We start from the raw sequence: 22621 nt of genomic DNA on the forward strand, positions 1-22621 counted from the left end.
AGCATGGAAACAAATATTCAGTCGAACAAGATCAAAACATCGTCTGCTTTCCGAATAAAAATTCAGCAAATACAAATATGTTTACGTTGATTCTATGTTATGTCAGAATAGATCCAGCAATAGACTGCTACAAAATTTCCGTGTTAAATTTATTATCAGCTTTCGTCAACGATATCGCCACTGATCTTGATCCGGTAACGGAGGATGCATTAACATCGAACGCCGAAGAAATTTTAGATTCTAATGCCTTCCGTCCACATAAATAAACAGTTGGGTTATCAATTCAAACAAAATGATATTTTGAAATTTGTACTGTTTCAAATTTAGCGGTAGTAAAACACAATTAGATCTACAGAATCTGCAAACCGTTCTGTTTAGCCCAACATATTTTTTCTAAATGTATAATATCGTTGAACAAGTTATTTAGCTTAGTCATGATCCCTCTTATCCATTACACTGCTTGATCTAAAGTAGTCTATTAAAGTATAATTAATTACCTTACCGTGTTTATGCCAGAGGTACACCCTCGTGTCCTGATCCATCCTTTCGGAAATATCACCACAAATCTGGCTCTTTGTCAACAGACTCGGGAACATGCCAGCCAATCCGATTCAATTTGAATTCACTACACTTTGAAGCCACCAGGTCACAAAACACTTTCCAAAATGTAGAAAATAATATCCGTAGAATCGAATTTGAGCACAAAATACACACATGAGTGTGTAAGAGTCACCACAGCTGTCGCACGCAGACGTAGAGGTGCGTGAAATCGTCAAGTTGACAGGGCGCAAAATTCAACAGTATCTAAATTCGGTACAACACGGATTTCTCGTTACAGCAAAAGCGTCCCTACTCTTAAATTTTGTACCAGTACCAGTAATTAGATATCAAAGACTATCTCAGTCATACAATCAGGTTAACCTTGCGCAAACTGTCAGTGGCTCTCCTGTCGCATCTTTCCAAATGTAAACAATGACTTCGAGAAAAGGTCAAGGCCATGAGGTTGCTGCCACTATTCTGGTGGGGAAAGGGTCTACGGTGGAATTTTCAAATGTGAACCAAGCTTTTGAAACTTATTTGATATATGTTTTCCAACTTATCAGTTAATGATTGGTGATTGATGCATTGAAAAACAAAACGTGATTTGTTATTACTGAATCTGGAGTTTGTTAGTCATTGACGGTTTGCCACCAATCACCCTGTTTCGGGCGATGCCACGAGATTGAATGCGAGGCCGCTTCACGTATTAACTTGTAACCAAAGAAAGAGCTCCACCTGAAATTGTTCATAAAATTGTCATAGAATGGAGATAAACCTATTGTGTTAGGTAATCAGATATATAACGAAATTATAATAGTTCTAATTGTTCATTTAAAACCTCACGCTACGCGTCGGTTTTAAATGAAATTTAGAGCTATTATAATTTCGTTATATACCTCTGATTTTCCCACACAGTAGGTTTATCTCCTAATTATGTCTATCTTGGCATCTAAATTATTTTTTTCCGGTAGGTAAACTTGAGGGTTGCAAAGGATTTCTAATACAATCACCTGCAATCAGTGATTTCAACAATGCCAGCTTCTGATGACAGATGACGAGATCTAGATATTAAGATTAAGTAGAAATGTCATAAAAATGAAATTGTGATTGAAACCGTCGACAGACCATGTGATCATCCATGTGAGCCCGGGAAGCATTAATGAATTAATTATAAATTTTCAGTAAATGCTATTTTTTCTTAACACAGTGTATGAAACATGGAGTACATATTTATGGATTTAATGTCACAACCAACGAGATCTCTGCGTGTTATCCAGACTTCATACTGGCCTGTATAGAACGTCATACCAGTGCATTTGGAACTTATGGCATCTTCGAGTTCAATACGTGAGTGAGTGAGTTAAATTTCCAATAGGCAACTTTAAGTTAACAATCAATTTCTTCCTTTTATTTTTACAATCCGTGAATGTCCGGGTTAGAATTGATCTTCAGCAACCCATGCTTGTCGTCAGAGGTGACTAACGGGATCGGGTGGTCAGGCTCGCTGACTTGGTTGACACATGTCAAAAGATTGCTGTTGATCACAGCATTGTCCAGACCGCCGCCATATAGCTGGAATAGGTGTGGTGTAAAACTCACACACTTCCATTATTACAGTTATTACACAGTTTTGGCTACGGTATCAACACATGATCAAAGTAGAGCGGGAATCGTACAACAGACTTTGCCTTCATCAGTTTACTGAAATGGATTGTATCACTTTCACTAACGTTAGGCATCACCATGGCTCACAAGGTCTGTTACCGGTCTGACATGACATGCCTACAATGTTCGTGGTGTAGGAGGTGTTTGTTGTCTGCGTGCCTGTTGCCAAAACAGAACTTATGCAATGCTGCGGTATATTCTGTTAAAAGAAATCATCGTCCGTTTACAGAAGACATCTTTCACGAGGAGCGCATTTAGAAGCCGAAGCTGCTGTAAAATCTCAATAATTTGGAGATATATAGTGAACACTCTTCCAGCGTTGAACACTATTCCAGCTCTAACACGGCGTGTCGACTTCACCTGGAAGGAATGCATGAGTGATACAGGTAGTAGACGTTCACCAGATTACCGAAACCCACGAACGCAGATGGCGCAGATATACCTAGACACATAATCAGGACTGATGAGGATCCGAACCCACGATCATAGGTTTCTTGTGTGCCCAAGGGACGTAGCTCTGCCATGGACATTAAGCACTTTGAAAGACTGGGTCATCCGAGCCCGGGAAGATAACTAGTGTACGGTACGTAAAAGTGTACGGTACATTGTCCGTCACACTGCTGTCCGGGTTCGATTCCCCACATAAATACGGTGTGAAGCTCTTTTTAAGTGTGCCACGCTGTGATATAGTTAAATGAAACACTCACCATCACTGGGCGAACAAACAACCATAATTAACCGTGTGCTTTAGCTATAATAACTTGTTAACACATACTTGCATCAAACGTTCATATGGGACACTCTAGAGAACATTGTAAACAATTGACATATCGTATGCAAAATAGGGCATGATAAGATTTTATTTGCCAAATATGGTTTGCATTATAGTCAGGCCGCGTTAATCCGAAACGTTCAGATAGTGAAACGTACGGACTACTGAAACGAACCATTGTGTACACCACTACAGTAGAGTTACTTCCCTTTGACATACCGAGACAAGAACATAAGAACGTATACATGTTCATGTATCAAATGACTTTATTACAGTTTGTATAACAATCAAAACTCAGAAACTCACTCGGGTTTAAAGAAATCGCCAATGATAGCGGTGTTGGGAGGCAGGAAATGAACTTTCACGTTGGTCAGTTTGACATTGGCACACTTGTGACTGGCAGCGTTGTCACAAAGTAAGATCACGTGATCGCATCTGTCTGTCCAAAGCTCTCAGCGTTTACACAAGTGAGACCTATTAATTGATTCAGATCACAAACTAACGACATGTTCAACTCAGAAGTGTCATCTCAATTATCAATTAACATTTAAGTTTACCGATGAAGATCAGCGCGAATCAATGGTGTTCACGAGGTAAGGGGATTATCCGAACCAATTTGATGTATCGCCGGATTAATGAAGCCAAACCAAGTGTAATTAGCTAATCCGTTATCGCTAATTAACGTCCGGATCCGGAGAGTGAAGCACCGGATTAATGAATCAACAGTTAATGAGTTTACATAGTAAACAAGATTTGTTATAACCAGCTATCGTTCGGATATTGCGTTAATCGGATTATCGGGGTGCAGATGTAAAAGCTATTTTGGTGTCTACCAAGAACGATTTTTCATTCCCTGTGTATGTTAACAAGGTTGCTTGACAAGATTTGAAAATTCCATGGCGATTCTTTAAAAAAACAAACAAGCAATTTGGAAACATAATTGTTTTCCAAATGATATCAGCTCAATTATGATGCATGAATCCAAAATATAGGGATTCAGAAAAAATGGATGCTTTTGAAACGATTCATTTTTATACTTGTAAGAACTATCTGGGTGTTAATATAACACACGTAACAAGTTATGCTTGTAAGAAGTATCTGAGTGTTAAATAATACACATATACTCAGTTTACTGAATAGTAGTAAGAAAATACTTAAGATACCAAATTCAAAATTGAAAAGGACCTGTAACAATGAGTTGTTACTCTATGATCGTGGTTGTAAGTGTAACTCGACACCGTGTGTTAACCAGTTGATTAAATCACTGGGTCTGGTGCTTTATAGACTGAACAAAGTGAGTATCTTCTCAAGTATCTACTATATTTAACAGACAGCACCATTTGCTCTAAAGACACGTGCAGAAATTCGAAGTGTCCTTATGGCAGTTCTCACGATTTCCTTATTGAATTAGATAGACACCATGATTTCAAAAGAGAAGGCAGAATCTGTCAACTGTATGTTGATTTTTGTAATACGGAAGATAAATACCACTTGATGTACTTTTGTTTCCATTTTATGTTGAAGCCAGTTCAAGAATGAATCTTTTATCCTCACTTGTGTAAAGTGTACTTTTTAATGAAGACTAAAAATACTGAACAAAAATTGTCGAATTTCATTCTGCATTATATGAATCTCATAAAGCATGCACTAACACAACGACGGGATATGTTTGTCAGTTGTCATGGTTATTGATGTATATTCCGTTACATAAATATATCTTAAAGGTCACATGCAACCAAAAATACAAACATAATCAAAACACAATTATCACGTATTCATGATATATAATATGCACTGCTGATTATGAAAAAACAAGTAAACAAAATTATAAGCGTACAATCGCAAAACAAAAGTGCAATAATGTGTACTTGGGTTTACTACGCTCGAAACGAAGCACCCGGGATACCGAACCCAGTCAGAGCGGGTTGGCGAGCACTCAAGTGTAACGAAGTCTTTCACTGGCTAGTTCATTTGCCGATACGCTCAGCCGGTTCTTTGTTTATGGCGTATAAGCCCGATAGGTGTTAAGTTCAAATTGCATGGGGTCAGTGATTGAAATTGTGTATTGCATATTGTCATTTGCAGAGAGGCAGGTAATAAAACAGACATTGAGTTTTGTCAGTGACAGAGGCTGCTTGTCACAATCAACATGTTTTTTTATGTAACGAGTAGATTATTTACTTGTCTGTGTACACAACCAAGATTAGACTCCTGCTCACGACCTTATAATCCGGACATGCATCCTGTTTCAAGCTCCACGAACCTATTCACTGCGTATGCGTTATAAGCGCAGCGCAGCATAGCTGTTGAAACCACTTTTCACCCCAGCGCTGGGGTGAAATTAGTGAATCGTTTGAACTCTGATTTCGCGGGGGTTTTTTCATCGCGTTATTTTTCAACTTTAGAAGTTGAATTTGCATATTTGATTATTTCTTTCTCTAAGTCCATACTGAAAGGTATCAGAATCTGCAAAGTTGCGTTTTGCGTTGCATGTGACCTTTAACTTCTCTATATGTATAAATTATAGGCCAATGGCGTTCTAAGTATTATGGACTGATGGTAGACTTTGCCAGTCTAAGCAAATACTCCGATGCAGGCAAAAAGTGAACTTGGGCACAAACTGGTGCTTACTTCTTGCTTTAAAGGTCACCAACTGAGATTATCTACCCTTTCCAGGAAATCGACGATTTGAAGGCACTTTTGAGAGTGGAAGGTCTTCTGTGTTTCTTGATGTACTCTGCACGGTAAGATGGTTCAGATGGCCCCCATGTGTCATCAGGTTTCAGGGACATCTTGATCCTCTGAAATAAATCCAATACCATAAACACTTCGCACTGAAACATTGCTCCCAAAAGCCCTTTCACTAGGAGCATTAAAAACCTGAAGCCTTACACAAATCTTTTCGCACAGCATGACACAGTTGACTAGCTACTGACGACCGTATTTACAGTATTGCATGCACAACTAAGACACTGTCATGAACTGTAAGAAAATGTTCATGAACCTGTTACAGATTCTGTGAGTCTTGAATGTCATAGACTATTTAACCAAGAGTCAATGGGCATGTGCTGAAGTAAGGTATTGCTTCCAGATGAAACATTGACGGGTGTATTTACTAATTCTTAAACCGATCCTGAATTTGACGAATTGATGAAAGACAACTTGTCTCTTGAGTCCAACTTGACATAAACAAATGACACATTTCATTTTAATTCCAAAAGTAGTAACGACGGAATGACATATTACTACGCCCATAACGACCACGCTTATCACGACCTGGCTGATATAAAGAAATGTTTTAGTCCCGGCTACTTACTTTAGTCGAAATGCTTACAATGAACTACGGTTGTAACGAACTAAATTAGTTTCCCTCTGAGTTCGTTATAACCCTAGGTTACTGTATGTATCGCCATTCAAATGTTTACGAAGTAACCGCAGATCTAGAGAGGTAATGAGCATCGATCTACGCAATTGGAATACGATGACATGTGTCAACCAAGTCAGCGAGCCTGACCACCCGATCCCGTTAGTCGCATCTTTCATGTATGACAAGCATGGGTTGCTGAAGACCAATGTTAATAATTGTTTGTTGTTTAACGCCAGTGTTCAAATGTACACAAGTCTGAGTGAAATATTGCCAATACATGTCTATCAATTTATAAATAAACTACCAGAAATATGTACCTTATGGATTTTAATGTTGTATATTTTCATTTTTTATTGACAACGTTGACAGCTTTAAACCGAATTACCTGAAAAACACCTCCTTTCCCACGGTAAATAGCGAGGAACATCATTATTATCACAGGCATCAGGGGGAGGGAAGCGATTATCCATCCTATTACAGTCGAGTAATAAGGATACACATATTCTCCATATGTTGGCAACTTATACTGGGCGAAGGTGAAAACAATAGTCATCTGGAAAATGAAATACGTTTTATTAGCATATAGTTTATTTGTAAATACAATCTGTATAAACGTACTGAGATATACTTGAAAACTGTTTTCATAAAAGACTCTGGATTTCCTACTTTGAGTTTTCATAATGTTTCTTTAAAATCTATAAACTGAATTTAGTCATTAAAAATGACTAACTTAATAACATTATATTTGCGCCTTCAACGTAACAAAGGCTCTAAAGCTCACTCGAGACGATAAGGTACGTATTTCCATGTGTGTAATGCTCAGCATCCGTCTCATTTTGTAGGGAGACCTCAGTAAATCTTCCCAACGCTTTGTGACGGACATATATTGTTTCAGGTGGACAGTTGACTTGCCTTTGCGTGCGTTTATGATGGTGCCATCGTTTGGGCAGGAAAAGCTTACCTATTAGCGAACGCTTGGTATTTTATAGTGATGGCTAAAATAACTTTGTACTTGGAATCTTAAAATGGTACACTAACTATGTATAGCATCTATTTCTTATGTTATGGAAATGGATTTGTTGCTTGTATATATTCCCTGAGTTCATAAAGAGGCGATTCCATGAAAGACGTTGATACCTACCAGGAGCATTGCTGGTGTAATGTAACACCATGTGATCTTGAAGAATAGGGGTGCTGGTCTGCCAATCATCAGTTGAATGTCGCCACTGAAACGGTCAATGCCTAAAAAGATAGACACAATATTAGAATAGTTCTCGACAAATGGTAGTTTAGAGAATACCATCTGAGCTCGTAATTCACATACTTGTACTACTTCGACGACTGTTAACAGCGCGCTGTCATTAAGAAACGCTATAGTTGCAGAAAGCGTAGCAATTCCTACCACAAAAACGTCAGTGGCATTTTTATCCATGTTCAAAATGTGAAACATCTTTGTTTTTTTTATCATGATTACATTTTGCAAAATACCTACTGTCTTTGAGAAAAATTATAAATTATAATATTAACGGTTTCAAATTGTCCTGGCACACTGCTGGGATAACAGATGGATCATTGGCCAGATATATACAGTTAATAAATGAAGTGGTGTTTTAAAACCATAGGATGTACGCCACCAACGCCTAGCGAGCAGTCCTTACCATACAACCATGACACCATGATACATTCCAGCAAAGCAACGAATGTGATGAAAAGCGCCACAATGTACCAGTCTACAAGCTGGAACACATATACTCCACCCTGAAATTAAACATCAAAATATTAACAAGCAAGAACTCGGATGTTCTCGGATCCAGGCCCTTTGTCTAACAAATCACCTCAGTGAAAATTACAGTGGTAAACGGAACACCATGAATTAGTCTAAAGTTGAAATCGAGTAGCAATGTTTAAGTCAAGATATATTAAAAATGCCACTTTGTCTGCATGCATGTCATGTAGAACAGGATGTTGTACTGATGCAAATCAATTGGGTCCTTAAAATAGCGAAAAGAGGATATGCTAGTCCCAAACATTTTCATAAAATATCTTAAGAATGAGAACAATAGACGGAGAAATCATTGAGATTAATGGTTGTTGTTGATATATGTGAATATAAACACTTTAAACAGACAAACAGACACACACAAACACGGGCACACACGAACGCGCGCTCACGCACGCACGCACACACCTGAGTAGTCATTACAAGTCCAACGAGAAATGACACCAGGCAGTAGACAGCGGCGATTGGTATTCTCCATTTCACTAGGCTGTGGTATTCATCCAAGATTGCCGTCATGAAAGTTTCAACTTGCGAGAACTTAAAAAAAACCATGATAAATCAATGTAAATATTTGTAAAATCAATACACATACGCCATGGGCATGGTTTGATAACATGATTCCTTGATACAAGAATCTCACTTTTTACGTAAACCATTCTTACTCCAACACGATTCCAAGATGTCTGGTTAAGCCATGCTCGTTGTTATTCAATTATTACTCTTTTAATTCGAAATATATTAGGATAATCTTCAAAATAGCTAGTCTCCAAACTACATTTAACAATCAACCCTCATCAGTTGGCACTTCCAGTGGACTTGTCATGGACAGCTATCATGCTCTGGAACATATGGTCATATGCACAAGATATAATGTAAGGGATCTTGCGTCGTAACTTTGTCAAACGTGTGAGAATGCGAAATCGTGAAAACACGAGATTTGGGCCAGTTTAGCCCGTTTCGCAAAAACGTCCCTTACACTATTCCATACAAATTCAACTTTACTCATTGCGGTTTATTTTACAGACTTAGAAGACGCCATGATTCTGGAATTCTGCTCAATTCGAACCCAACTAATCACTGGGTAAATTTAGTTAAACGTGTAATATCATATTTATTAAAGTAGTGTTTGAAGTATTTTCCACAACAGATGAAGCAAATATCAGCAAAAGCAATTTGTAGCATTGGTACATTCTAACCAGAGAATCCATCGCCAATAGGATGATCATGACAAAGAAGATAAAACTCCACAACTGTGGAACCGGAAGATGAGCCAGGGCTTCTGGGTAAATAACAAAGCCCAATCCAGGTCCTGCAAATATAGAGATTTAGAACAAACCATGTCTCAGTGGTAGCAATACACATTACATGTTTGCATGGGGTGTTTTGTTCTGGTGCATAATCATAAAATGTATAAAAATAAGTTTAGTCTTGATAATTTTCCTTTACATACATAGTATATTTCGCTGCTCAGCAGCTCTTCAGTTTTAATAAAACTAATTAAGCGCAGTCACACAACGGCAGTATCTGTGTCATCATAAAACTTATGAACGTAACAGTTAGTGACAATAGAAGGAGATGTAAAACGTAGTCACAGGCGACAGCCAACATTATGTTGTGAGTGTAGAAATATGCATTGAGCTGCATAGGAAAGTTATGAAAAAAATCCTTTTGAATGAAGATTAGGTTTCAAAAACCTAATGAACATCTGTTCTTTTCTCAAAGATTCATTTTGATACACATTCACGAATGACAAAAGAATAGATGTTCATCTGACTTTCGTTTTCCATTTATGTTTTTAAAAAGTTTACAAAATGAAAAAGAATATATGTTCGTTAAACATGAGTAACATATTTTCAGGCGTTTTACCATGATATTAGGATGAGAAAGCCACAATAACTCGGTGCGCCTAGTGGCTGCAAGGGTTGTATATTCCCCAGGGAGTTGAGATTGATAATGCGATGTGCCGTTGAGATTGACATCCAATGATCGAGGGAAAAAATACCAGCGCCTTGAGCATGCAATAGTGCGTGGATATGTGCGCTATATAAATATCATATAATAATAATAATGATTGGTAGTTTATTCTATAAAAGAATATGCTTTTCTCCATAGTGTGTGTGTATAGTATACATTGCATAGATTAATCACACTGAAACAATCACGGATGTGACCAAGGGGAAGAATGTGTAATTCAGCCCATCGTTTGTCTTAAGAGGCGATTAAACTGGAAACCTGTGATGAATACCTGTTATAAATGGTCGTTAACAACCTATCATGGGTTGTAAGAAGCGACTAAATGGATTGGATGGCCTGATTCAGTGACTTGGCTGAAGGCTTGGCAACTTACCCCCGATCGTTGGGATCGGTTCGGATCGTTGCTCGTAAATTAAATGGCCGATTGTTTGATACAGACTCGACGAAGGTTTGGCTGTCGTCACATAACTTGAAAATTGCTGTGTGGGACCTCTCACACACATTAAGGCACACACATTCTTTCCTTCGTCATTCATATGCCGGAATGATGTGTACTTACTGAATGCACCTATCTCTAAACTACACATGGACAGATACGGACTGATATTCACACGTACCAGAAAAAGTAACACTTACAGACATTTGAGTCACTTTCAAAATTCGTGCATGTTTATGTGATATGTTTCTACCCGACAACCTTAAGCCAAAATGAATACTTTCTTATGGTAACACATTTATCTGAGTTTATTGGGAAAACATATCTTTATATTTATTTTAAACCCCCAAACCACCCAATCTTACTCAATTTTCATGTGTCACAATTCCAGTGGCCGATGTGCAATTTGATTTTTGGGGGGTCTTTTTCATGTTTTTCAAAAGAATTCTTTTTAACATATCATAATTAATGATGTTACAGCTACATGCATGGCGTGGTTTAGCCTTTTTTGTATGGAAAATCTTTTGTAAAAAATGTTAAACTTTGTCACAAGGTTTGTCACTACCGTAACATCATCCAAGATATTGCCAGAATGATTACTCCCTGTACTGTCTTCTGATTCTACTTCATGTGTGCAAGCAGTGAGGAAACATCACTGTCAAAGACTGACACCCCAAAAAAATCATTTTTCTGAATTTTATCGCAAAAAGGGTGTATAGAAAATGATATCTTAGATTTTTGCATGTCCTAACCGTTACGGTGAGTAGTAGAGAGAATGATTGTCCGGGACCAGTTCCAACAAAAGCCTCTGCAAAGCCTTATTTCCCAAATAAGGCTTTGGTCGGACCCTTAGCTCTTGCTACCATTACCCCTACTATGAAAAATTAGTAAAATGTCCCCGGCAGCCACAATTCCCCAAGGGAGAAATAGAAATGTATTGCGCTTCCTCCCAAGGGGAATTGTGTCTCTCACCGTGAGAGAACCTCACATCACACAAAGTTGTGACGGTGGGATACGAACCCACATGTACAGCTTGCGCAGACTATACATAATGGGTCGCACCACTCAACCGACTGAGCTACCGCGGACTTAGCTGAAGTAGGTCAGTTTAACGGGTATTGTATCACACACCCACGCATCACGTGCTGTTGACAGGATCAATAGTCCTCTGTCTGGCCCATCAAGTAGTACAAGGTAGGTTCGTCTGATTTTATTTTCACTTTATCTATGTCCACGTGCCGCTATGTCACGTTGACCTCGATGAAACAGTTTAATGTGAATCGCCTATGATCTCTTTGGTGTTCGTAATAAAGGCTTGCTGGGCTTTTTTCACCCCTTGTTCTATGTACTTTTTTTTCTCATCCTCGCTTATAGCAGACTTACGAGACTTGGATCGAATCTCTTGTTTCATTTTGTCATATTTTGTGAGTTCAGAGAGGATCAAACGAAACTCCTCCTCCGAGATCTTGTTGTCAGTGAGTGCGGTAGAAATAAGATCGCTTATGGTGTTAAGCTTTGCTTCAGCTAGAACCCTGATCTCATCATGCTTCAATGCTTTTACGATGTAGTCTGCGGGATACAAGCTTAAGCACCACCCCCAACACCCCTGTCACCCCAGCTGTTATTTCGAGCCCCATCACTATAGGTGCTGCCACGATGGTAGCTAACAACCCAACACCTGCCACCCCTAGCCCCATGCTGGTTGTCATAAGGGTGGTATCAACACCATCCACGGCATTGAAAGCTCTATGGTACTTCTTATATAGTGCTTTCCGCTTGTCGCGGTCTTGTTCTAGTTGACGTTTTACATCGCATAACTGTCTCAAGCGGAACCCGTCTACGGTTTCCAGGGTCTTCGCTACTTCATCTATACCTGGGTACAGCCCCATCCTATAATATATATTACGAAAGATATTTTAATTGGGCTTCAGTTAATAGTTGGCCAACGTACCTGAGGCTTATAAAACTTACATTCTCGTATGTGTAGATACGGGAAGGGTCAATAGGTAACTTCTGGTCTATCTCAACATCAAAGCAGTTTATTATGGGGGGTAGTAATCCCTGTTGGGGGTCCCCCAATCGTATAACGAATTTGCAAGATACGGAACCTTCTCCTATAAGGCCGTCACCCCAACGTATTGTTACACCGGGTAAAAGTTCCAAGTTTGGGGATGGGTCAAAGTCGTCCGAATCAAACTTACCCTTGTAAGCGACTTCTACGATGAGTGTGGAGTTTGGTTCCATAGCCCTAACCCCTACTATGGTATGATGATGGTGGGTGGCTATTAACTGGGACTGCCTGGATGAAATTAATAGGGTGTCCCTAGGCCAATATGGGGAGTTAGAAACTATCATCCTTCCAGTTGGAATGAAAGACGTGATCAAGGTGCCGTTGTTCCTAATTTCAGAGACATAACCATCTTTGTCTAGTGAGATATAAGGTGCGGTGGTGGTCACGTTGATCACCCATTTAGGTTCTTTAAAGAATACCAGGTTCTGACGTATGTACACACCGTTGTTAAATAATAGGACGTATGAGGTGTTGTTAGGACCACGCTTATCGAATCCCTCTATGTCTCCTAAGCCCCTGAGTGTGGGTTTGGGTAGATGATCGGCTATTGCCGCCCGCCTATACACGTTGTCTTTCAAGTGTAGGATGTACAAGGCGTCTTCCTCACCAGGCTGATCGAATCCCTCCGTGTCCCCTAAGTCGTTAAGTGTAGTGTTGGGGTGGTGCCTAATCATTGCTATAATACTATTACGAGATAATTTCCAACTGGTTTTCTGATAATAGTTCAGGGGTGCACTTCACCCCCATGAAGTGTATGTTGTCGGGTAGGAAGATCTTGGTTAGTGATATAGTGTCTTCCACGACCACGGTGACACCCTGCAGACTGGTTTTGGAGTCGACACCCACCCGCACGTAAACGGTGCAAACGTTATACTGGTGTTGTTTCCCCCACCGCAGTTTGACCCCCTTCACGATCTCTACATCATCCCGCGATGGTTCCCCTAGGTAGACTTGGATGATCAGTGTTGAGTTCGCCGGTAGACTCTCCAGGATCTTGACCACGCCTTCGAATTCAGACACCAACTGCAATACCACGTTTTGCATGCCCGCTTTACTCGATAGCATGTGGGCTGCCATACTGGCGAGTGGGCTGATGACTACGCTACGTCTCTGAGTCGGGACGTAAGCCACGAGCAGGGTTCCGTTGTTCACGACTTTGTTTAGGTGGTTGTCTTTGTTATCCGTGAACACGTAGGGGGAGCCGAGCCTAATATTGAGAAACCAGTCGGCTTTATCGGGTAATAACACCCACTTGTCTTCATCGGTGAAGACGAGCGTATATGGTTTGTTTCGGGCGACGGTAGTGCTCTCAACATCGGTTAAGTCGAATAGTTTGCCCCCGAACGATGGGTATATTATCCAGTTATCATCACCGGTGTTGACAAGGGTGTACTTAGTGTTGACTGCCGCTCTTGTGGTATCTACTATATCACTTAGGTTGCTAGTACCACCGGAGGGGACTTCAACGCGTTTGTAAATGCTGTTTTTCAGTTGCAAGGCGTACAATTTACCATCTACTCCGGGGTCGTCGAATCCGCGTGTGTCCCCGAGATTGGAGATCCCCACATTGATGCATTTTTTCAACTTCATTCCGGGAGCTTGTGCGCTGGTCATTTTATGTGCAGGGTTATGCTGAGGTATCCTATATTCACGAGATTATGATTTATATCTAACACCGATATTATCAGCTCAGGGATGTTGCCCTGGGTTAACCTCTTATACTGCCGAGGTGAAAACGACTCGGTTCTACCGTCGTTGTATTTCTCCGTTTTCACCGGTACGGCTCTCAGTATAGTGGAAGGGTGACCCCCCTTGAATGTTGTCCGTTGTGCTAACCTGGCTGAGATGAATGCACAGCTCTCGGTACGGTACTAGGTCGGGTAACTTCGTGCCTGTGGCGGTAGTCGTTGGTTTTATCTCGTCAGGCGATATACCAAGTGTCCTCGCCAATGGTCGGCCGAGCCTCAAGGAGTTTCTTCCGTTGTTGATTAACACCACTGTACCGTTTGAGTCGTTCATCTTGAGTTCGGCTCCCAATGGTTTGAAGACCTCGTCGCTTAGAGAACACACGCTGTAGTAACCGTCAGTTATCTGATTGCGGGCGCCACTAACGATCAGCTTATTGTTGCTAGCGTTGATGTTAGTCCATCGCGGTAGGTAGGTGATATCGCACAGTGCGACTTCGAGTTGACCTGACGTGTTATCGATCGCGTGCGTCAGCTGAACGGCCTCACCGCTCGTTATTCCTGGAAGTGTTATGTACATGTTAGAGTATATAAACTCATTATATAATAGTTTTAAAATGTACTCCCCTGGTGTGTTTTACCCTAAACTGGACGTAGATTTCCCCCACATGAAGATCGTGGTCGCTGCTGGGTTGTATTTCAACACCCAGTTCATAGATGTGTTTGATAAGTATAAATTTTCGGTGACTAACGCTCAAGGTAGTACACGCTTGGTTCAACAACCCTATGCAGTTCTGGCAGAATCAACTCAACTTCGCCGTGTGGTGCGCTACAACGGGGTGTGGTGTGACATTGACCGACACTCGGCGTGGACCGCTGAGTCAGTCTGTGTTCACGTTTCACGTGTACTACCAGGTCAGGCGTATCCTCAAAGAGATCAGCGCCCCGCTCCCACAGGAAAAGGCGTGGAATGCAGTAAACAACCAGTACGATAGACGGGCCTACGAACGTATTTGCAACGAATTCGAACTAAACACGAAGACGGATTGGCGTTTGCCGGGACCGAACCACGGGTTGGGTATCCCCATCGTTCACAATATGCCCCTCGTGGAAGCCAGCGAGAAGTTGAAGGAATGGGGATACAAGTCGTATCATCACCTCACAACCAACGAGTGGGATGACCGTTACATGGCTTTCGACAACAGTAAGGATTACAGAGTCTGGAGGTTTGAGCAGGGGGGCAGCGGATGACTGGAAAAAGTTCATGCTGGACACATCGAAAGGGTTTACTCGTGCCGGGGTAATCAGGTTAAACGACTCGATTCGAACGTACGTGTGGGCGCTGTTGGGTGCGCAGACGCAAACGCGTTCCAATATCCTAGGCAAGGGGACTGCTTACGACGCTCAGAAACAGTTCGTTGTCAACGTTGAGGATGCTATCAATGCTCCAGTTGATCTCCCGAGTGCCATCAAACGCTACCAAGACGTGTTGGAATACGCCAGGTCGAAAGTCGACTACGTGTTCGACGTGGGACTGTACATGGCTCCGAGCGATATGCAACTGAGAGTAAAAAAAGTGGTGGGCTACAACAACGAAATAGTCATAGCCACGGCGGGTCAAAAGTTGGGCGTCAACCTCGATGTCAACGTCCCCCACGTCCCACCACCCACGACCGGTGAAACGGGTATAGTGGCGCCACCCCCGGAGCCTAGGGCTCAACCAACACCCCCTGTGGGGTCACCCCCACAATCCAATCAACAGCACATCGACCGTAAAACAGCTATGGTGGTTGGTGGGGTAGCTTTGGGACTTATTTGGTTAAAAATTCCTTAGCCGCTACGTACACCAAACCCACCACGGCTACGATGGCTGCCCACAGGTTTTGACTAAGCCACGTGGCAGTTTTAGCCAGAGCGCTCAGCAACCACGAGACGATGCTACCCAGGATGCCAGGCAGGGCTTCGGCGGCCTTACCAGCCAGTTTAGCCAGGGCTTCCCCGAGTTTTTTTACCCAGTCTTTGACACCCCCACCACTTGGTGCAGGCGTGGGTGTACCGCCACCGCCGCCGGCAGGCGTCAGTGACACCACCAGGGTTGATATGATGAAGCCCAATGCAGTCAGAATGCTGGCGATGGTGATCCCTTGCTCCCGGAACAGGGTCCGAATCCTGTCAGCTAGCGTGGTGTCTTCATTTAGAACTCGATCGATGGTTTCCCGTACTCGACTGATCTGCGATCGGAGGGCTTCCCGGTTTGAGGAAGCGGATTCCAACCGAGTCCGTCTCTCGTCTTCCAAGTTTTTTATTCTCTCCTCGATACGGCGTTTCATATCATCGTCTTCAGTTTCGGTGAGTTTTATTTTCTCGTGAGCGATGCGCTCATCGACTTCGTTCAGTTTCCCCATGTTGTTAACGAGTTCTCCACGTACATGTTTCAAGGCTTCGTCTAAGCCTCGCAGTTCCCTCAGGGGAAATTCGAGCCCCGGCAAGGGTTTGTCATGGTACGTAGCCAATATTTTTTCGATACTGTCCGATGTTTCTTTAGCATCCCCAGTATTGGCCCTGGCTACTTGCAGATCTTGGACGACCTTCGGGGGAAGCTTAGGCCGTGCGCCACCGTAATCTATGAAGCCTAGTTCCCCACGGAGCAGTTGACTCCCACCAGGGCGACTGGTGAGTGTTGACAAAGCATATGGCTTCCCGTCTTTTTTTATGATATCGACCCACGGGTAAGCCTTCAATCGCAGCGTGCCCTTCTTATCGACGATAAACTTGGAATAGTCCCTCCCCAACGGCTTGATGTTGTCTTTATTTTCAACTGCGTCGTAATAATCATCGACGGCCGACTGTACAAGTTCAGTACTTAAGGGGAACGAGATTTCATCCTGGGCATTATCATCCCACATATCCTCCATAGGGATATACTCATAACCGCCTTCAGCCATTATTTAGTATTAAAACTTATATATTTCATTTATATAACAATGTACGGTAGAAAACTAGATCCTTTCAGAAGATCGAGAGAGCCCCTAGGTATCAAAGCCGTGCGTCAGTCGGTGACCATCACCAACAATCCCAGCAAGATAGACCAGAATCAAACGCTGCTGGTTAGATTTCCAAACCTTGGCGCGAATGACCTCATTGTACCAGGCACTGTTCGACTGGCGTTCAACCTCACGTTGACCTCCGACAACGACAAACGCGAGCTAGTGCGGAACGTAGGTCGAGCCATCATCAAGAAAACCACCATCAAGATCACCGGTAACGAGGTGCTGAGCATCGACGACAGCGACGTGTTTCACTGCTACAGGGACCTCTGGAAAAGCGAGGGAGAACGCGTCAATGACGTGTACCAGGGCATCAGCAAATCGACCAGGTCGCGCATTGGGTATGCCTTCACGGCAGACCAGTTAGACAAGATATCGGACGGTGAAAAGGCCATCGCTCAAGCGTACGGGAACAGGTTCTGCGTGCCGCTCGACTTCGAGTTGCTCACGGAACACGCGCCGTTTTACCAGGCCGCGCTGGGTGATAGGCTTGAATACGAGCTAACGTTTAACGACTACAGCAAAGTAGTGCGTACGCCGAACGGCGATGAGGCTAGTTACACCATAGACAACATCTCTCTGGAGTTCGACATGGTCACTAACCCGGAGCTAGCCAGGCAGGTTCGAAACCAGTACTCGGGGAATGTGGCCATCCTGTACGATCGCATACTGAGGCATAGATCCATCGTGCGGGATAAGAGCGACACTGTGTGGAATATCAACCTGAACGTGCCGGCGCGATCGATGAAAGGTATCCTGATCATCCCCGTGGAGGATTACGAGCCGTTCCGGAGGGACAGCGAGAAGTTTTTCAACCCCGAGATTGAAAAGGTGGAAGTGACCATCGAGGGCGTGCCCAACCAGCTGTTCAGTCATGGTATGAGGGCGTACCAGCAGTGGGATGAGATAAAAAAGCTACCGAGCAAACTCCCATACATAACCAAAGACCTGGACCTATCATCCGTGCAAATCGGTGAATACCTGACCAACAAGTACGCGCTGTGGTTGGACATGCGATCCACGGATGACGATAAACTGCACGGTAGCGGCCGCCGTATAGACAACGGTAGTGAGGGGATTACTATCCAGATTACCAAGAAGGCTCAACCCGCTGGCAAGTTGAAATTATATCTGTACGTAATTATGGACGCGCAACTTAATATAGACAATGGGAGATTCGTGCAAGCCATCTACTGATTGCCTAATGGGTGCAGGCATTGATTTACCACGCGACCCACACTGCGCCATAGTGTGCGGGCAGACTGGCTGTGGGAAGACCGTTTTCGTGTTGGATATGTTGGAGGGGTACTACAGGGATGTGTTCGACAACATCGTTATCATGTGCCCTACTCTGAGCATGAATAAAACGTACACGGAAAGACCTTGGGTGATGACGGACCCAGACGTACACAGAGTCGACCCGGGAACACGCCTGCAGGACTGGTTGAAAGCTCTTCACGAGAAATTTAAAGGGGAGTCGACGCTGTTTATACTGGATGACTGCAGCGCTAATCGCGAGATAACAAAAAAGAGAGACATGCTATCGTACCTGGCCTTCTCGGCCGACACGCAAATCACAGCGTCTGGGTGCTAACGCAGAAGTTCAACTCGGTGTTGAAAGACCTCAGGGAGCAGACGCGATGGGTGGCCTTATTTCACTGCAAGGACAGGGATTCGTTCGAGGAGTGTTTGAGAGAGAACGATGTGATGAGCAAATTAGAACGGGAACGGGTGAAGAAACAGCTCGCTGAAACTAAACACGCTAAGCTCGTGCTCAAGACCGACCAACCCGTGGCCTATAGGGTGTTTTAGCTTAGCAATGCTTAGCAATGCTTAGCAAATGCTTAGCAAAGCTTAGCAATGCTTAGTATAAATACTTAGCATTTAGTTATAGCTATGGCATTTGAAGTGTTTGTCGTGTTCAACTTAACCTTTATTTCTCTGTGTTTCGCTTATATCGTATATTATATAGTTAAAACTAAAACTTACTTATCACATTATAAGATGGAGTGTGAGGAATTGCTTGAACAATTGTTGGTACCCCAATCACCACAGGTGGATGATGATAAGCGAGAGAAACTGGTGGCGTTGGCTGTTGGTGGCAAAGCCAAACATTACTTTGGGGAGTACACTCCAGATAAAATTCACAAAATGTCAGCCGAAGAAATCGATAAACTGTACGCTAGATACGAGGGTAGACTAGGTGCAGAAATGACAAAGACAATAGGATCGGCTATGACCCAGATATACACTGGTATTGCGTCATACTTCCTTCCCATCCCCCCGGAGCGCCGACTTTACCTGTGGGAAGACCTCGAGAAAGACCCTTTTATCGAACACGCCTTGAGCTCTATTAGCTGCGATCTGTACCACAAATACGGTATGTTGTTAGCCCCGGTGACGGCGGCGATTATCACGGCAAAGCATTGTCAATTTGAGAGGAAAAATAATAATAATAGTATAGATGGATGCTGCACAGGAAACCCCCAAGCCCCAACTGGAGGTGAACCTCCCAGGAGGAGACGGTGGAGACCCCCACCAACGTTGGAGGAAACCCCAGGGAGGGAGACAGTAACCAGGCAGAAGAATCCTAAGAGAGTAGCTGCCGGTAAAAAACGGTGGTGTAACCAACATAAAATTATCAAGGTGACCCACCCGTCTCGACTATTGTTGGTTGTATGCGCAACTGCTGCCGTGGCTATCTCATGGTTATATACACGACACAGGAATCCCAAGGATTCCGGGGAGGGAAACCCACACGGGGAGGAACCCCCGCAATTAAAGGTCAACCCGCATATCATGCAATAAAATATATATTTTTATATCATATACATAATGTCTGAGGGGAAAACGTTCGTCAACGACGCATACCACGCCACCGTGGTCGCCAGTCTAGCCGTAGGGTACGCTCGGTTGACCAAAATGGTGCTTAAACAACCGACTATCAAGCTAGATTTCAACCTGCAGGATATGGGTATGCTCATAATGAACCTTGGTATGGCGATGGCTACAAAAGACATCCTAGTAAAACAAGGGATAATACCTGAAGATATTATGAAATAAATATAGGATGGCCACGATAGCTATGATGGTCGGTGGTGCGTTAGTAAATGCCCTGGCATTTTCCGGGAGTAATTTCCTCTTCTCAAAACTACGAGAGTCACACGCGGCTGAAATACAGGCAGAGAGAAAGCGGCACGACCTCGCTATTGAAAAATTACAGACAGCACAATCCGAGTACGCTAAAAAACGCCTCCAGAGGATCGATTACATTAACGAACAACTCAGGCGTGAAAACCATGCCGTTCAAACATTCCACGATGTTGACGACGCAGCGAGAGAATACTTCTTATTAACTGGTAAACGATTGGAACCACTCAATAAACCCACACTCGCTCAGTACTACACACCATCCAAGGGACAAATGGACCGTGAACTGGTCTTCATAGCGCTGGGTATAGCGGCGACTGCGTTGGTTGCAAAACAATTAGACTAAGTACTCATATAAGTATGCTAAACATGAGACCTGCTCCATACCGATGCGAATACATACTTATGGGGAAGAACGAACCCTGTGGTAAGAAATGTAGGACAGAGGGGTATTGTTGTTTCCACATGGGAAGCCCTAACTACTCGTGTTCTGTGTGTGGCATAGGAGTTAAAGGGCACTACTGTCTATGTAAAGCTCACGGGGCGAACGTAGTCAGACATCACCTCATCTACGAGAATAAAAAGGCCTACATAAAAGAACGTAGGCGACTTCTCAGGATAGACCCCAATTAGATATTGTACACACCTAGGTATAGCTATGTCTGTGGAGCTTAAGATCGAATCTCTGGTTAAAAACATACTCAAAGATGAACTGAACTTATGGGGACGCGTTAGATTTCAGGTAATATTGGAAGTGGCATGGATTAAAGAGGATGTTAAGTATACTCGTCCCTTCACATGTGAGGGAGACATCACGACTCAACACCAGATAAATTGTTTTACAAGTATACAGGAATACCTGCACAACTTCAAGGAATACTATATCCAACAGTGTAAGTACTGGATTGAAACAGCCTCATTATATGTTTTAGGAGTTACCTCCCTTTACTGTGGTCCAATTAGACATTAATTCTCTTAGATGTGTACGCAATTATGACTACTATACGCGAGCTTAAGCAAATCGCCAGACAGAGAGGTGTGATAGGGTATTCTAGAATGCGGAAGCCAGCCTTGTTGAGATTACTAGGTTTAGAAGCCCCTCCCACGGTAAAACAATTAAAAGCTCAAGCAAAACAGCTTGGGCTCAAGGGTTATTCAAACCTGGGGAGAGCCGGGTTAGTCGCATTGTTATCACATGCCCCCGTTCAGCTCCCCACTGTAAAACAATTAAAAACCGAGGTTCGTGATTTGGGGTTAGTGGGGTATTCCCGTATGAGTAAACCACAGCTTGTAGAACTGTTACGGCAGAATAGAGCTATTGACCTACAGTTCGTGCGCACTGAGCGCGCTGTAGGTAATTATTTAAGAGGCTGGCGCATGCATGTTGATAGGAACATAGATATCACAGATATCAAGCCTCTGATAGCTGATAAAATAAACCAGGAACTAAACGATCTTGGAAGTATCAAGTTTCAGATCACAGTTAAAATGTCGCTCGATAAGCAAGTTGGGGGAGGGGTCACTGAGTACGTTCAGCCTTACTTCAGAGGTAGGCAAGAGGTTGTCACGCATACAGAGACCATAGACGCATCAATCGATACCAGTTTTCAGCAGATACGGGAATACCTAGAACGCTACACACACTTGGGGTCCGGGTGGGCTGTAGATAAAATCGATAATGTCTATCTAGACATAGCTAACTACGTGCCGTTCAGAGGCGGGTCATACCTAGACTTGCCCCCCCTACTATAGGAAAAAACAGGCCATGGTAAACGTTAAGAATAGAGGAGACGATTGCCTGAGGGTAGCTATCAGGTCAGCCTTGTTTCCAGCTGACACTCATTCAGACAGGCTTTCTAGCTATCCCCAAGATGATGGGCTCAACTGGGATGGTATAGATGAACCAACCCCCATATCCCAGATCACTAAAGTAGAAAAACAGAATAATCTAGCTATAAATGTCTTTGGGCACGAAGGTAACACAACAATAGTACACAGGGTCAGCCCAGTGTTGGGGGTCCAAGTTATCAATATATTCATGATCCAACGAGGTGAAAAGTATCACTACACGTGGATAAAACATCTCAGCCGGTTGTTGCACGATCAGTCGAAACACGTTGGGAAAAAACACTTT

General features: G+C 42.9%; 1 protein-coding gene across 3 annotated transcripts in view; it reads right to left on the minus strand.

Annotated features, from left to right (window-relative positions):
* Positions 1-3811: 3811 nt before the first annotated feature.
* LOC124267884 (sodium- and chloride-dependent glycine transporter 2-like) overlaps positions 3812-22621 on the minus strand; it is a 48631-nt gene continuing 29821 nt past the window's right edge. For all 3 annotated transcript variants that reach the window (XM_046702877.1, XM_046702884.1, XM_046702888.1), the window contains 7 exons: positions 9321-9433; positions 8533-8661; positions 8003-8102; positions 7486-7586; positions 6730-6897; positions 5475-5778; positions 3812-4694 (listed from right to left, as the gene is read on the minus strand). In XM_046702877.1, coding sequence (XP_046558833.1) covers positions 5641-5778; positions 6730-6897; positions 7486-7586; positions 8003-8102; positions 8533-8661; positions 9321-9433 — 749 coding nt within the window. In that variant the 3' untranslated portion in view covers positions 3812-4694; positions 5475-5640. The remainder of the gene's footprint in view (positions 4695-5474; positions 5779-6729; positions 6898-7485; positions 7587-8002; positions 8103-8532; positions 8662-9320; positions 9434-22621) is intronic.

The sequence above is a fragment of the Haliotis rubra genome, unplaced genomic scaffold (assembly GCF_003918875.1).
Source record: "Haliotis rubra isolate DU_JTF1 unplaced genomic scaffold, ASM391887v1 Scf1007, whole genome shotgun sequence".
NCBI classification, from domain to species: domain Eukaryota; kingdom Metazoa; phylum Mollusca; class Gastropoda; order Lepetellida; family Haliotidae; genus Haliotis; species Haliotis rubra.